The sequence below is a fragment of the Vitis vinifera genome, chromosome 3 (genome assembly GCF_030704535.1).
Source record: "Vitis vinifera cultivar Pinot Noir 40024 chromosome 3, ASM3070453v1".
NCBI lineage: Eukaryota > Viridiplantae > Streptophyta > Magnoliopsida > Vitales > Vitaceae > Vitis > Vitis vinifera.
In genome coordinates, this window is record NC_081807.1 from 16,038,004 (window position 1) to 16,052,865 (window position 14,862).

General features: G+C 29.8%; 1 protein-coding gene across 1 annotated transcript; it reads left to right on the top strand.

Moving 5' to 3' along the window:
- The first annotated feature begins 5,343 nt into the window (after positions 1-5,343).
- On the top strand, positions 5,344-12,389 carry LOC100852691 (ankyrin repeat-containing protein ITN1). Its single transcript, XM_003631688.4, has 2 exons — positions 5,344-5,505; positions 11,529-12,389. Exons 1-2 carry the CDS (start codon positions 5,419-5,421, stop codon positions 12,297-12,299), a joined length of 858 nt encoding a protein of 285 aa, XP_003631736.3. The 5' UTR covers positions 5,344-5,418; the 3' UTR covers positions 12,300-12,389.
- Positions 12,390-14,862: the final 2,473 nt, after the last annotated feature.

Sequence of the window (14,862 nt, forward strand, 5' to 3'; positions counted from 1 at the left end):
TACATATATATAGAAACTATTACTATTTTCTACATTTAAAAATAAAAAATAATAAGTGTCTCCAATAGACAATAAGGTGTAATTTGGATAAACTTTTTGTTTCTCTTTTCTAAAATAGAAAGTAATCATAATACCTCTATAAACTATAAGAACTCTTTGAAACTTAATTAAAAAATAGAATGATTTTTAAAATTTGTTAAAAATAATAGATTTAAAAAAAAAATTACTACTTCAAATTTTAGAAAATTTAAAAGTATTTTTTCAAAATGAAAGTTAAGTTTATATTTTTAAGAACAGAAGTTAAGTTTGTACTTTTTATATAAAAGTTATTGTATTTTATATATTTTATAGAAGCTATTATTATTTTCTACTCTTCAAAATAAAAACCAAAAAGCATATCTAAATGAGCACTAAGGTATCAATTGGATATACTTCTTATTTTTTATTTTTAAAATTGAAACATAGTAGTTATTTACAAAGATTAAAATTTCTAGAAATATAATCAAAATTTCGATATATCATATTAGCCTTGATACAAAAAAAAAAAAAAAAAAGTTGAAATCTTTGCTTGCCAAAAATTGGCCAATATTGTCGAATATATCGATAGAATATTGGTCCACCAAGAGAAAGACCAACTGTTGATATTTATGATATTTCAACATTCCATGCAAAAAAGAAATATTAAACTAAAACTTGATTAAATTAATTAATTTGTATTATTTTAACTAACTTAATTTGAGAAAATAAAGGCTAATCTTAATAGAGAAAAACACCCAAGAGGCGGGGTAAATTGGGGTTTAAAAAATCCTTTTTCAAACACAATAAATTTATGCACAAGAAGCACAAATATAAATAGATAAGGTTAGAGAAAACAAACTCAGATTTTATAGTGGTTCAACACTTCCTTGCCTACGTCCACTCTCCTCAAGCTCCTAACTGAGTAAGGGTTCCACTATACTTGAAGTTTCAACCAAGCTTCTAATCACCTTTACACTTGGATTCTGGATCCAATGGGTTCTTACACAATCCCTTCAAATCTCTACTCACTTGAAGCTTTTAATACTCAAATAGTAAGCTTAAATCTCTCAACCAAACTCAACAAGGGCTCAAATACAACTTAAAAGCTAAGAAAAATCACAAGGATGCAGTAAGGAATATGCAAATGAAGGTTTAATGCACCAAAGAAAGAATGAGATCTTTTGTGGCAAGAACAAGTAGGTAAACAAATAAATGTAGGTGTTCTCTTACTCATAAATGAAGTGTAGCTCTCAGTTTATAGGTTTCTAGCATTGGGAGCCAAAATGCCAAAAAACAGCATCGGTCGATCGAGTTGGGGGTCAATCAGTTCACTAGCCATTGGGCATTAAATGCATGGCAGGTGACCGTTAGGCCTCAACTGGACCTCAATCGGGAAGACATATCCCTCGATCGGGAAAGAAAGGCTATTGGAAGAGAGAAAAGATTTTATGCTTCTCTCGATTGAAACTTGATTGAGAAAGTGTAATTGACAAATCGGTACCCTAATCGATTGAGCTTGTTGGGCACTACCTCAGCCGATTTACCTTTTTTGGCCCAAAAACCTATCTTTTTCTATTTTTTTTCTCTTCTAACACTTGGCAAGGTCTTTAAGGAAATTAATATGCCAAATTTTAAAAGATTTGCCTAAGGTTCATTTGATAAAACTCGGGTTTTTGATGGAAATGTAACTTTAATGCATAAACCGAGTTTTTAAAAATGTATGAAAAGATATGAAAATCCAAAGTGCACCCATGCATTCATCTTACATATGTTTCTTATGATTAAAGGTCTCCCAAATGTCTTGATCTTGCATCCATTGAGTCTTTTGATGAATTTTCAAACAAACACCTGAAATTCTTTATAATTCAAATCAATTAGTCACTTAACCATGATTTACTATCATCAAAACATGATTAAGAGAACCCCTGGGCTAACAATATCTCCCTTTTTTATGATGAAAAACATTGGTTATCTAAGAGGAAAAAAATCTTCCCCTTAAACCAATCATGGATTAACAATCAAAATTTAAGAATTGAAAACAAAAAGATCACGACATGTTAGAGAGTATTGCTACAAAAAAAAAATACAAGTCATAAAATATATAGGCATATCATATATCATAAGTCAAATGTATCAGTCAGTACATCATATGTCCAATCAAACTAACATAACTAAACATAAGCAATGTATGATCCAATAAAGATGATATGCATGTATGAGTCTCCTATATCTAGCCTCCTAGATCCTAAAATATCTCCCCCTTTGGCAACATAAAAAAAGAACAAGGGAGGTGCCCAACGAATCAAGGTTAAGGACGTGGCGGTGGAAACATGGAACTCAAGTAGGCCATAATGTCCTCATGCTAATGCACCATGCAATCCTTAATGCAATCAATTCTCTATTGGAGGTACTTAAACTGAGAAGTGAACCTAGTTTGATACTTGTCCATCCTATCCTCCATAGAATAAAATCATGTGTCATTGACCATTGCAAGCTCCACCATGCAAGTACCAAGAAAGCTAATTAGAGCAAATACATCCATCTAAGGAGCATGGTCAGGAGTATAAGGTACCTGAGGTTGTGGTGTCTTAGTATAGGTGGGCTCAGTGAATGTTGGTCTAGAGAATGAGGGCTCGGTGTATAATGGTTGAGTAGATGGTCGGTCTATAAAAGCCAACTAAGTCATCACCGGCTCAAAAAAAGTGGACTCAAACTAAACACCCTTGGTCTATAAAGGAATTTCTATTTGAAGTGAGGGAATGTCAAGCTCGAGCCCTCTCTGCTAGTAGCCACTCGGAGGGTCTAGTCCACCCTAAGGGTCTACTCCACTCTTCATCTCCTTAATCCTTGCCTCCTTCTTAACTCTAAGGTGTGTCTATCTTGTCCTCGTGGCTATGCTCTCTTTGCTTTTTTGGAGTCTTCTCAAATTTCATTCGCCCCATGGATTGATCATCATATGTATCATATGTACTGGGATCCTCAAAGTTCGTCTCTCTACTAAGGTCAATGCTAGCATCCTTGAATACTTGGGAAAGGAAGCGACCATAGGGGAGCACTCGAGTGGTGCTCTCGCAACATGCAATCATATGCATCATATAGAACATCATATAGATATATACTTAGAAAATGATCATTTTTTTTTTTACCAAAAATCAAAATTCCCTTGGCATTGGCCATAAAAAATTGGGGAATTCATAAAAAATCCTAAGTACACCCATGCATTCATCTTACATATGTTTCTTATGATTAAAGGTCTTCAAATGTCTTGATCTTGCATCCATTCAGTCATTTGATGAATTTCCAAACAAACACCTGAAATTCTTTATAATTCAAACCAATTAGCCACTTAACCATGGTTTCTTATCATCAAAACACGATTAGAGAACCCTTGGGCTAACAAATTTTATTTGTAAATTTCATTGCCTTATCATCCAAAATATAAAAACTATCATAATAATCTTCTTAATGAATATGTTTATATTTTTTTTGTATAATAATTAAATATCAAAAAACTAAAATTTATAAATAAAATTATAAAAAATTTTAAATTAAAATATTATGCATATATCATTATTTCTTTTATATCCTTAAATATATTCAAACAAAATACCTCATAAATTTTATCATACATAATTCCTTAAAGGAAAACAAATTAAAAAAACACACATGGGTAGCTTCTCACTACAATTTGTAACTACACAAATGTTATTAATAGGTTTTGCAAATTGCTTCTCAAACTACATGAATTCTTTCTTGAACATACAACGGTTCTTGATTGATCAACATCTAAAATGCTCAAAAGACTCAATACTCAACACAAGCCTATTGCTAGGCTAAAAAAGGCTTCAATTGTTCTTTTAGATTTCATAGAAGAAAAATTTAGGATACTGATTTATTATTTTATTTAATTTTGAATTTGAGTCATTAATGTGTATGGGTAAATCTAGACCATTGAATAAAGAAATGAAGAAACAGAACTTAGTTATAGAAAGGAATGAGAGTTAAATATGTAAATCATAATAATCAAGTACAAAGTAATGATGTTTTCTAAACCATATGATGCCAATTTCTAATGGGTGACAAAAAATCCCTCATAAATCTATATTTAAACTCAAATTAATTAAGTGATTATTGAAAATGGTAATTGAAAATTTTATAAGTTATATATATAATTTTTTGTTCAAAAATATTGGGTTCTATAAATTAAGTTATGATAGGTTACATAAGTTGTATAGGAGATTATTAAATAATTTAGGTATATAACTTTCAGCCACGCTATGTGAAATTTTTGGTAGATAAATAATTATATGATTAGGAGTGACCAAAAGGGGAATCCTTCACATGCACATATTCTAGAACCCATTTTTATTTTACTCAAAGTGAAAGAAGGAAAATTTAAAAAATAAATATTTTCATACAAAGATCACACTTTTAAAGAACAACTCTAAGGTATAAACAAATATATATCATACCAAGGCAATGTTGAATAAATCAAATGTATATTAAAAAAAAAATGATATTTCAATACAACGGCAATGTAGAAAAGAAATGAAACTATTTTTCCTTGTGACTATTTCCAATTTTTGGCAATTACCCAATTTTTAATAACTTTAAAAGGCCTTTAGAAAATACTAAAAAAAGAGAAAAGGAAAAAAAAAAATCTTCTTTGTAGATCCATCTACGCACTACTAGTAAAAAAAATTGTAAAATATTCCTCACCCTTTATAACCGATTAAATTACAAATGTATTATTGAAAGCTATTGTGGTTGGATTAATATGTACTATTAGACTTCAATTACCTTCTTCAATATAATAATATTCCATACCTAAACATCATATAAAGCTAGATTATTTACTTGTGATACATTTTTATATTTCAATATATTATGTAAAAGTAATCCACCATGTCTCATATTACTGAAAGCAGATTCTATTCACTTCAAGGACTCGTTAAGCTTTTGGTAAAGAATGATACATCATGGCATGCTAGTGTTAATTCTCAAGAAGTTGGCTTAGGTGAGACTAAGGAGTTGGATATAGAAAAGGAAGAAAAAATATCCCAAGAAATTGAAGGACAAAACTCCCAAGAAAAGAAAGGACAAAATTTTCAAGAAAATGAAGGGCGAAACTACCAAGAAAGTTCAACCAACTACGAGTACAAGAAGAGCGATGAAGCTCCATTATTTTTGGCAACAATGTCAAACATTCAAGACATTGTTGAAGAAACATTGGTTTGTCATCCTCAAGCGCTTGAGCATATTAATAAGGAGGGAATGAACATACTACATGTGGCAATCCTTCACCGTCATATTGAAATTTTTGATGTAGTGGCAAAATCTGAATTGCTTGCAAGAAGTCTATTATCAGCTACAGATAACAAAGGGAACTCCTTATTACATATGGTTGGCCTAAAAAGAAAAAGTCAAGCTAGTGAAAAGATGCAAAGCCCTGCATTCCAGCTACAAAAAGAGTTGCTGTTGTTTAAGGTGCACTTCTACTTACCCATTAATTATAACCATAAACATAGTGCTCATGCATACACTTGTGGCAAGTCATTTGATTATTAATCTTCATTACTAATAATAATAATAATAATAATAATAATAATAATAATAATAATAATAATAATAATAACAAGTTATTAAGTAATGGATGAAAAATATGCATCCAAGTTAGGAAAATGACAAGGTACTTATTAGGTACTAAATTTCAAATTTGAGTCATTAATGTATTTAATAAAATTTATATCATTAGATTCCAAATAAAACCAAGGTACTAAGAAATAAAACCTAGATGCAGTAAATAAGTCTTAATTAAATAGTGTTAGGGTTTTAACTATACCAACCTAAGATAATTGCCCGGGGGAGGGTGAATAGGATGATGGTTGCTTTTAACAAATTTAAATATAAAGAGCAAGTGGCAATTGTATGTAATAATATAACAAGTATAATGAAATGCAATTGAATATAAAGTAAAGAAAGTAAAGGAAAAGAGAAATGCAAACTTAAGATTTTATAGTGGTTCAAGCAACCTAGCATATATCCATTCTCTTTAAGGTTCAATCCCAAGCTTGAGATTCCACTATCCCAAAGCTTCCAAATCAAGCCTTCAAGGTTTAGACTTGGATTAATTAGCTTCAGTGGGTACTTATATTTTTCCTCGAGAAATTCCTTACTCTTGATGATCTCCAAGAGATACCTCACACTTAAATTTTTCCCTCAAGTGATACCCTACAATTGAGCCCAACTCACAAGGTATATAAAATAATATTGAATAAGAATAAAACTTCTATTTTACAATTTTTGCATAGTGGATTATAAGGAAAATAAGGTTGAATGGTGCACTAAGATGAACTCTCTAAGTACACTTTAAAAACACTCCTTCAAGCTTAAATAATATTTAAGAATCATTTAGAACTCTTTCCCATTAATACAAGAATCTTGGAGCCTTTAAATAAGAGTTGGAAACCTAAACTAGTCATGCTTGTTAAGCACAATTTAGGTTTAACAAGTCGAAGAACCAATCGACCAACTACTAGCCATTGTGATTATTATTGGCTAATCGGCTCAACTAGTTGAGGCTTAACCTCAATGGTTGAACACATGCTATTAAAAGAAACAAAGTGCAAGTGCACCTCAACTGAACATGTTCCTCCTTACCTCAATCGATTACACTGTAAAGTGTATAAAAGACCTAGTTTGAGGCTTGGAACCTCTAACAACTTATATTCAACTTCATAAATCTTTTAAAACAAGTTTAGAAAGAATTAGATTCATAGTTTTAATCAAGAACATGAAATCATTTAGTTTATAAGAGAATAAAATCGATTTTGATACTTAGATGAATTTATGTGCTTCAATAAAAAAAAGTAATGTAATATGAACCTAGTGCACTAGCAACTTTACAAAAAGATCCTAGGTAATAGGTCTTTATTTCTCTTCTCTTTGAAGTTTTCTCCTTCTTCTTGATTTTCCTCTGACTTGATATTTCTTTTATTGCTTCTTTAGATATCTTTTTGTCTAAATATACTTAGAATAAATCATTAGTGGCAAACTTTGTTTTATTATCATCAAAACCAAAATTAACCAAACTTTAGTTTCACAATTTCCTTTTTGAGATGACAAAATCAAAGTTGCTCAAATACTTCCCCCTTAATATATGCTCCTTGATTTTTAGAAAATGTTCAATTTTAAGAATCTTAAGGATTAAATTTAAGGTGCTAAAAAATAATATAACCAAATATTAACAACACAAAGAGCAATTAGCAATTGGTAAGATAACAAATAGGATGCATGCATGTATATAATAATTGAAGTATGAAGCATCAATATTCAAGATTGCTGAAACAAATATTATCATCCTAGTACTATAATAACTTATTACTAATTTTCCTCCTTTTTGTCATCAACAAAAAGTCTCAATTAAGTATGGTAAGAGAATTTATTAATCAATCATAAATGATGTCACAAAAAATAAATAATAAGCATAACATCATTTTTCCTCTTCTTTTTCTTTTTCATTTGAAAATATATTTCAAATGAAAATTTTCTCAATCTTAGAGCATGATTTGCTAAAAATGGTAAGGGAATGAAATATTTTTCATTTAAAGCATATTGTTATTTCCCAACATATGCAATTTAAAAGATGCAACACATAACATGCATAATTTAACATCATTAAAACAGGCAAGCATGTGATCATTTTTTTTCACCTAAGGTTTTCATAAATGATGACTTCTTCTTAATACAAGCCTTGGGATAGCAATTATGTCAATTTCATTAAAATGATTTTTCTTTGTATGATCATAATTCAATACATTTTCAATTGTTCTTTATGAAAAAAATTCAAACCAATAGGATAAGATAGAAAAAACAATTTGAAGCATTTCTAAACTTCTTATGCCAATTTGATAATCCTTATCATGATGATTGACACTATATCCATTCCTTTAGAAGAGTTTTTGATTATTTAGAAATGAAAAAATTCATTTAGGAATTTAATTCTAAATCTAATTACATCATGTCATGCTTATAAGGACTCTATTCTAATAGATGACATATAGTTTTAGCATTTAATTACGCATTTTTCTTTTCTTACTCATTTCACTCATGGATTGACTTTGGAATGGATACCTCATTTTCAATTTTAGTTGGAATATTATATCTATTTTGAATGACTTTCCATAAATCAAAATCAATAGACTTTAAAAACCAAGTCATTTTTGTTTTTGAATACCTATAATCATATCTGAAAAAGAATATGATATCTATTTTTGTTCTAATGGGCACTTATAATTTTTCTTTAGTGATACCTCACTCTTTAATAGATGTCTCTAATAGGCACTTATAATTTTTCTTAAGTGATACCTCATTGTTTAAGAGATGTCTCACTCTTAAAGATCCCCAAGTGACACTCCACACTTGGACAACCCTAAGTGATAACTCACACTTAAATTTTTCACTAAATTGATACCTTATACAATTAAGCCTAACTCACAAGATGTATAAGAAGAAAATTGATAAGAATAAAACTTCTAGTTTACAATTTTGGTACAATGGAATATACAAAAACTAGAATTGAATGGTGTACTTGTTAGGATTGAGCCTTATAAAGCATGACATAAAGTAACAAATTGAGATTCATTTATAAATTTACTTATCTATGTTTTTGGGTTTCCCATATGCATTAATTGGTCATTTGAGCATACATGCTCACATCACTTGCATTGTATATGACTTGGATGTATTAGGAGTTGCACAAAAGATCCATGTCATGGGTTCCTTGTAGAGTGATAAGTAGTCCACAATTAGTTCATGAATTTGGGAAATCCATGTGAGACTATAGTGCACTATCTCCTAATTGGAGGGATGACTTGTCTTGGTTATCATGATGGTTTTTCCATAGTGAGTGTTCTAGTGTATGCAATGCACACTGGATAGGACTAATGGTGAATCATGATGTAAGACAATTAATTAATTATCATGATTCACCAAGCTACTATACTGCATAGACTCTCAACCTTGAGAAGGTATTGAGTCTTTGACCCATGGATGGAGTCACTGTTGATGGAGGCTAGTGGTGGTAACAGGTATTCCCAATAGAGGCGCCATAATATCTTATGGGTTTGAGATAGTGTGTCCCTTAGGTGATTCAAAGGACATGTGATCTAGAAGACTTTGGTTATAACATTTCCATTAGTGGAAATTTGACATATGCTTTTTGAAGGTAGAGTATGTCAATTAATCCTATAATAAGTGAGATATGTAATTCAAGGATTGGAAGGGTAATCTTGATAGGTGATATAACATTAACTTATTAGATTATAGACACCAGTTCATGGGGAGTACTCTACATGCAATGGACAGTAGGTCACAAACCCAAGCTTTGTCTCGTTGTTATTTACATAGGATACTAAAGTGTAGTTGATTCTCTATCGTGGGATCTTGAATCAACTTCAAAAGTGAATTCTTATGGAATTAATTCTCTTATGGGTTCCAATGGTTCCCGCTCAAGCTCATATACCTTGATGACATTGTCTATGAGAGTTGGATTGGCTCTAGGTTCATTTTTATGCATACAAACATTTTGATAATTACATAAGATTGCACATGAGTTAGTGAACAAGGTCTCTAAATTGGGTTAATTAATTTGTTAGATAGCCCTATTAGGCTAATTAATCAATAAGGAACCTTTTAGTTTAGATTAAGTGACCCAAGCCCCTAATGGGCTCAAGTCACTTAAGCTTATGGAGAACCTTATAAATGCCCATTTAGGGAGGGTTTCTAGAGACTTGTCTTCCATTTTCTGAGAAATAGTCATAGCCTCTACCCTCATTTTCTTCCCATCGGTTGAGTGCCAAGATTTAAGGAAGAGCCATCGAGCGGAAGACCGTGGGTCTATGAGACTTCCAACGACTTCATTTAAATACTTCACTGCATGGATTTGATTTAAAAATATTCAAATTAAGTTAAAGTTTTCTTTTTTGATATCTAAATCTTATTATTGTTTAAAATTGCTTGTTTTCTCTAAATATAGGATTTAGATAAAGCCTAGGAAAGATTTGCATGTACCTAAATTGATTTGGGTGTAGGGAACAGAGAAATATGGGTTTTCCTATAGTACTAAGATGAAATACAAGTTTGAAAGCAAGCCACTTTGAAAACACTTTAAAAAGGCTTAAATAATATTTAAGAATGATTTAAAACTTTTTCCTAATCAATATAAGAAATTTGAAATGTTTAAATAGGATTTAGAAACTCAAACTAGTTGTTAGACACAGTCTAGGTTCGACCAATCAATTGGCTACTAGTTATTGGGGTTACTAAATCAAGCCTAATTGGCTTAATCGGTTCCTCTCTACTTCAACCAATCATATTGTAAAGTGTATAAAAGACCCTAGCTAGTTTGAGGCCTGGAATTTCTGGAAACTTTTATTCAACTTCATAAACCCTTTAAAAAAAGCTTGATTAGGAAGGATTAGATTCAAGAAAATAAAATCTATTTAGACATTTGGATGATTTTATGTACTTCAATAAAAATGTAATGTGCTATGAACCTAGTGCACCAACAATTTTACAAAGAGATCCTAGGGAATAGGTCTTGACTCTTCTTCTCTTTGAGGTTTTTTCCTTCTTCTTAATTTTTATTTGATTTAGTATATCTTTTATTGCTTTTTTGAAAATCTTCTTACCTAAACATACTTAGGATAAATTATTAGTTTTAAATTTTGTTTTATTATTATCAAAACCGAGATCGGTTTCACAAATAGAGATAAATAGAACCTTTTTAACAAATATAAATATAAATAAGATCATCTTTATCACCTATCAATTTTTCTTTGGCCATCACTATTGTGTATGATATGAAAATTAGCTTTTCAATGTTGTAAAATGATCCTTTAAGTTATCACTATAGGCTTTTTTAGGCTTACACAAGGTTAAATTAATGCATAGAGAAAATAAACAATATACCAAAGAGATTCAAACTCAAGACCAAGCTACTCTTACCATGTTAAAATCCACTAATTGACCTTAAAGTTTAAGTTATTAGAAAAATACTAAAGAAAGAAAAAAGTATTAAAATAATTTTCTCATTTTTGTTTTAATATATAAAATATAAAATGTAAAAATAAAATATAATTAAAATTAATAAAAAAATACTTGAATATTTTGAAATTATTTAATCCTTAGATAAGAGTTAAAATAAGTAAAATGGGTTTAAAGTAATATATAAAAATGATTTTTGATTTTAAATCTTTTTTTTTTCTTTTACTTTTTATTTTCTTCTACTTTTTCCCTCTATTTTTCTCCGCTTCCCTCAAATTATTTAAGAATTGTCTAAGAATCAAACACAACCTAAAAGTTCATGAATAATTACTCTGAAGGTTTTTTTTTTCCCTAATATTTTTAATTTAGTCTAATGATAAATGGAGGGATTAGAAAGAACAAAAATGCTTGTATGTGTTACATTAGAATAACGGTGCTACTCGTGATTGTATGTGTGGGTGCAGAAAGTGAAGTCAGCCTGTAAGATGCATTTGACCAAGCCTCTCAACAAAGATAACCAGACTGCTGAAGAATTATTTGCTGCTAGGAATGAGAGACTCCATCGAGATGCCAAGGAATGGCTAATGCGCACCACTGAGAATTGCACCATTCTTTCTGTTTTCATAGCCACTGTTGCCTTTGCAGCAGCCTACACGGTACCAGGAGGTCCTAATCAAGACACCGGTATTCCAATCCTTAACTCTAAACCCTTGTTTGTGGTTTTCATATTAGCTGATGTGTTCTCCCTCACTTTGGCTTTGACATCTGTGGGTATATTTCTCTCCATCCTTACATCCTCATTTCCACTACAAGACTTCGAAACATATCTTTTTAAGAAGCTGACACAGGGAATTATATGTATGATCCTCTCGGTCTCAATGATGGCGGTGGCGTTTGGAGCAACAATCATCCTGATCATGATGACACATAATTGGAAAAATGCTGTTTGGAGTGTGGTTGGATTTCTTCCTGTCCCCATTTTTTTTCTCTCATATTCACCTCTACGTTCAGCAGTCCTGGGACGTTGCACAGAATCTTCCAAAAATTTTGTTGCAAAATTCCTCAAAGGTGTTGCCATTGGGGTTGGAATATTCGTCTTTGTCCTCTTTTATTGTTTATATCTAGCTTTCAAAGGACTGTTCTGGACCGTGAAAAAGTCTTTTCGTTGGATTTGTGGGAATAAATCCGATACCCAATCTCCACAGCCAACTGCAGCTCCAATTACTCAAGTTTGAAAGAAGAAACAGAATTTCGTTTCAGAACTCTTTTCAGAGCATGTTGTCCTCTCTTCTTTTTCTATAAAGTAACAGAACTTGCCTGTGTAAAGTTAATAATTAGCATATTGAGAGTGTAGTATTAGTTGCTGACTCATTCTGATGCGTGTATGTTTTAAATTTTAATTTTAGAGACTATATATATATATAGAGAGAGAGAGAGCGAGAAGGTTTTCTCACTCCTTCCAAGCATTTCTCTCAGCAAAATGTTCGTTTGTTCATTTGTATCAAAACACCCTTTTAGTATCGAAAATACCAAAAAGTTAAAGTTCATTTGTTCTAATTTTCTCTTCATTCTACCTATATACGACTTTTAAAAAGTGCACTATCGTTTCCAAACCCAATGTTTCTTGATACTTCCATTTAACTTTTACTCTTTGAATCAAGTACTAAATGCTACCCATTCCTTATTTTCCTCACTCTATTGGCAAACATATCCCCATAAGTTTTGTCCCTTCCGATCTTATTAAGTTTCAATAGTTGAGCAAACAATCCTCACACCAAATTTTTATATTCATTTTAGGTCAAAGAAAAAATTGAATTTCTTAGATATCTCAATCAAATGTTCATATTTTAAAATCTAATTACTTACAAATTTGAGTTGTTAGGTATTGAATTTCTTAGATATCATTAACCAACTGTTCGCATTTTAAGATCTAATTACTTACAAATTTGAGTTGTTAGGTAAGATCTTATTTATTTGGAGGATAAAATAGGATGTATTATCTAACAACTTAAATTTATAAGCAAATAGATTTTAAATAATGTCAGTACGTATTTAATTTTATATTATTTTTAATTATTAAGATATTCTATTTTAAATATGAAACAACTATTTCCTCATCTTAAATTTTTATATTAATCTTAGGTGAGAGATAACATTAGATTTCTTAAATATCATTAACCAATGGTTTGTACTTTATGATCTATTTTCTTACAAATTTAAGTTGTTAGGCAACGACCTATTCATTTGGTGGATGAGATGGGATGTCTTACCTAAAAACAAAATTTATAAACAAGTAGTTTTTAAATAATATTTGTATTCATCTTTATATTATTTTAATTATTGGTTATCTTAAACTTTTATATTCATATTAGGTTAAAAATTGAATTTCTTAGATATTACCAATCACTTATTTGCATTTTAAAATCCATTTCCTTATAAAATTGAGTTGGTAGGTAACGTCTTATTCATTTGGAGGACAAGATAGGAGGTATTACTTAAAAACTTAAATTTATAAGCAAATAAATTTTAAATGGTGTGTATATATTCATCTTTATAGATATATATTATTTTAAATTTTTATGGTATTGTATTTTAAACATATGAAACAACATGCAATTTCATTATCTCAAATTTGTATATTCATATTAGGTCAAACATTGAATTTCTTTCGGATCATCAATTAATTATTTACATTTTAAAATCCATTTGTTTACAAATTGAGTTGTTAGGTAATGTCTTATTCATTTGAAGGATAAGATGGGATGCATTACTAAACAACTTAAATTCATAAGCAAATGGATTTTAAATACTATGTATATTATATATATATATTTTAATTGTTAAGGTACTATATTTTAAACATATGAAACAATGATTTCGTTATCTAGATTTTTTATATTCATCTTAAGTTAGAGAAAACATTGAATTTCTTAAATATCGATCATCAACCAGTTGTTCGCCTTTTAAAATCTATTTGCTTACAAATTTGAGTTGTTAGGCAATGTCTTATTCATTCACAGGATAAGATGGAATGTATTATATAACAACAATTTCATTATCTCAAATTTTTATATTCATATTAAGCTATAGAAAACATTGAATCTATTTGCTTAAAATTTTGAAATGTTAAGAAATAGGTTGATTCTTATCCCTTTGGAGGATAAGATGGGATGTATTACCTAACAACTTAAACTTATTTAATAAGCAAATAGATTTTAAATGTGTATATTCATTTTTATATTATTTTTAATTATTAAGGTACTGTATTTTAAATATATGAAACAACATTTAAGGTTTCTTAAATGTAATTCAATTATCAAATTTCTATATAATTTTTTTATTTTTCAGTTTTTATAATAGAAAAAAAGTTTTATTTAAGCTACAAAGCAGCTAATCATCTTATTGTTATAAGTTTCATGACCTTATTTTCATACACCATCTCCAATCATATGCATGGTGATTTGAGAAGCCTATAATTGCTTACAAGTCTCATATGGATAGACGAGAGAATCATAAACAAGAAGTTCTTTAATTCTTATCAATAGACCATAAACATTTATTTTACTTCAAAACATTAGCGTATCATTTCATAAATGCATTAATGGACAAGGAGTGCAAAAATGTAACCCATTGTGCGTGAACTTCTTGAATAGAAAATTTGTATTTGCAACTCATTTAATAGCAAAAATTCCAACACTAAATTTGGTATAAAATACTCAAAATAATTAGATAGTAAACATGTTCCTTAATAAAAATAAAAAATAAAAAAAATAAAAAAGCAAAAGAAAAAAGAAAAAA

Bases quoted from the DNA above. Each gene is read 5' to 3' on its own strand.
- LOC100852691 (XM_003631688.4), top strand. From the start codon at position 5,419: ATGGTTGGCCTAAAAAGAAAAAGTCAAGCTAGTGAAAAGATGCAAAGC. The intron at 5,506-11,528 runs GTGCACTTCTAC...GTGTGGGTGCAG, and splicing joins AAGAGTTGCTGTTGTTTAAG to AAAGTGAAGTCAGCCTGTAA.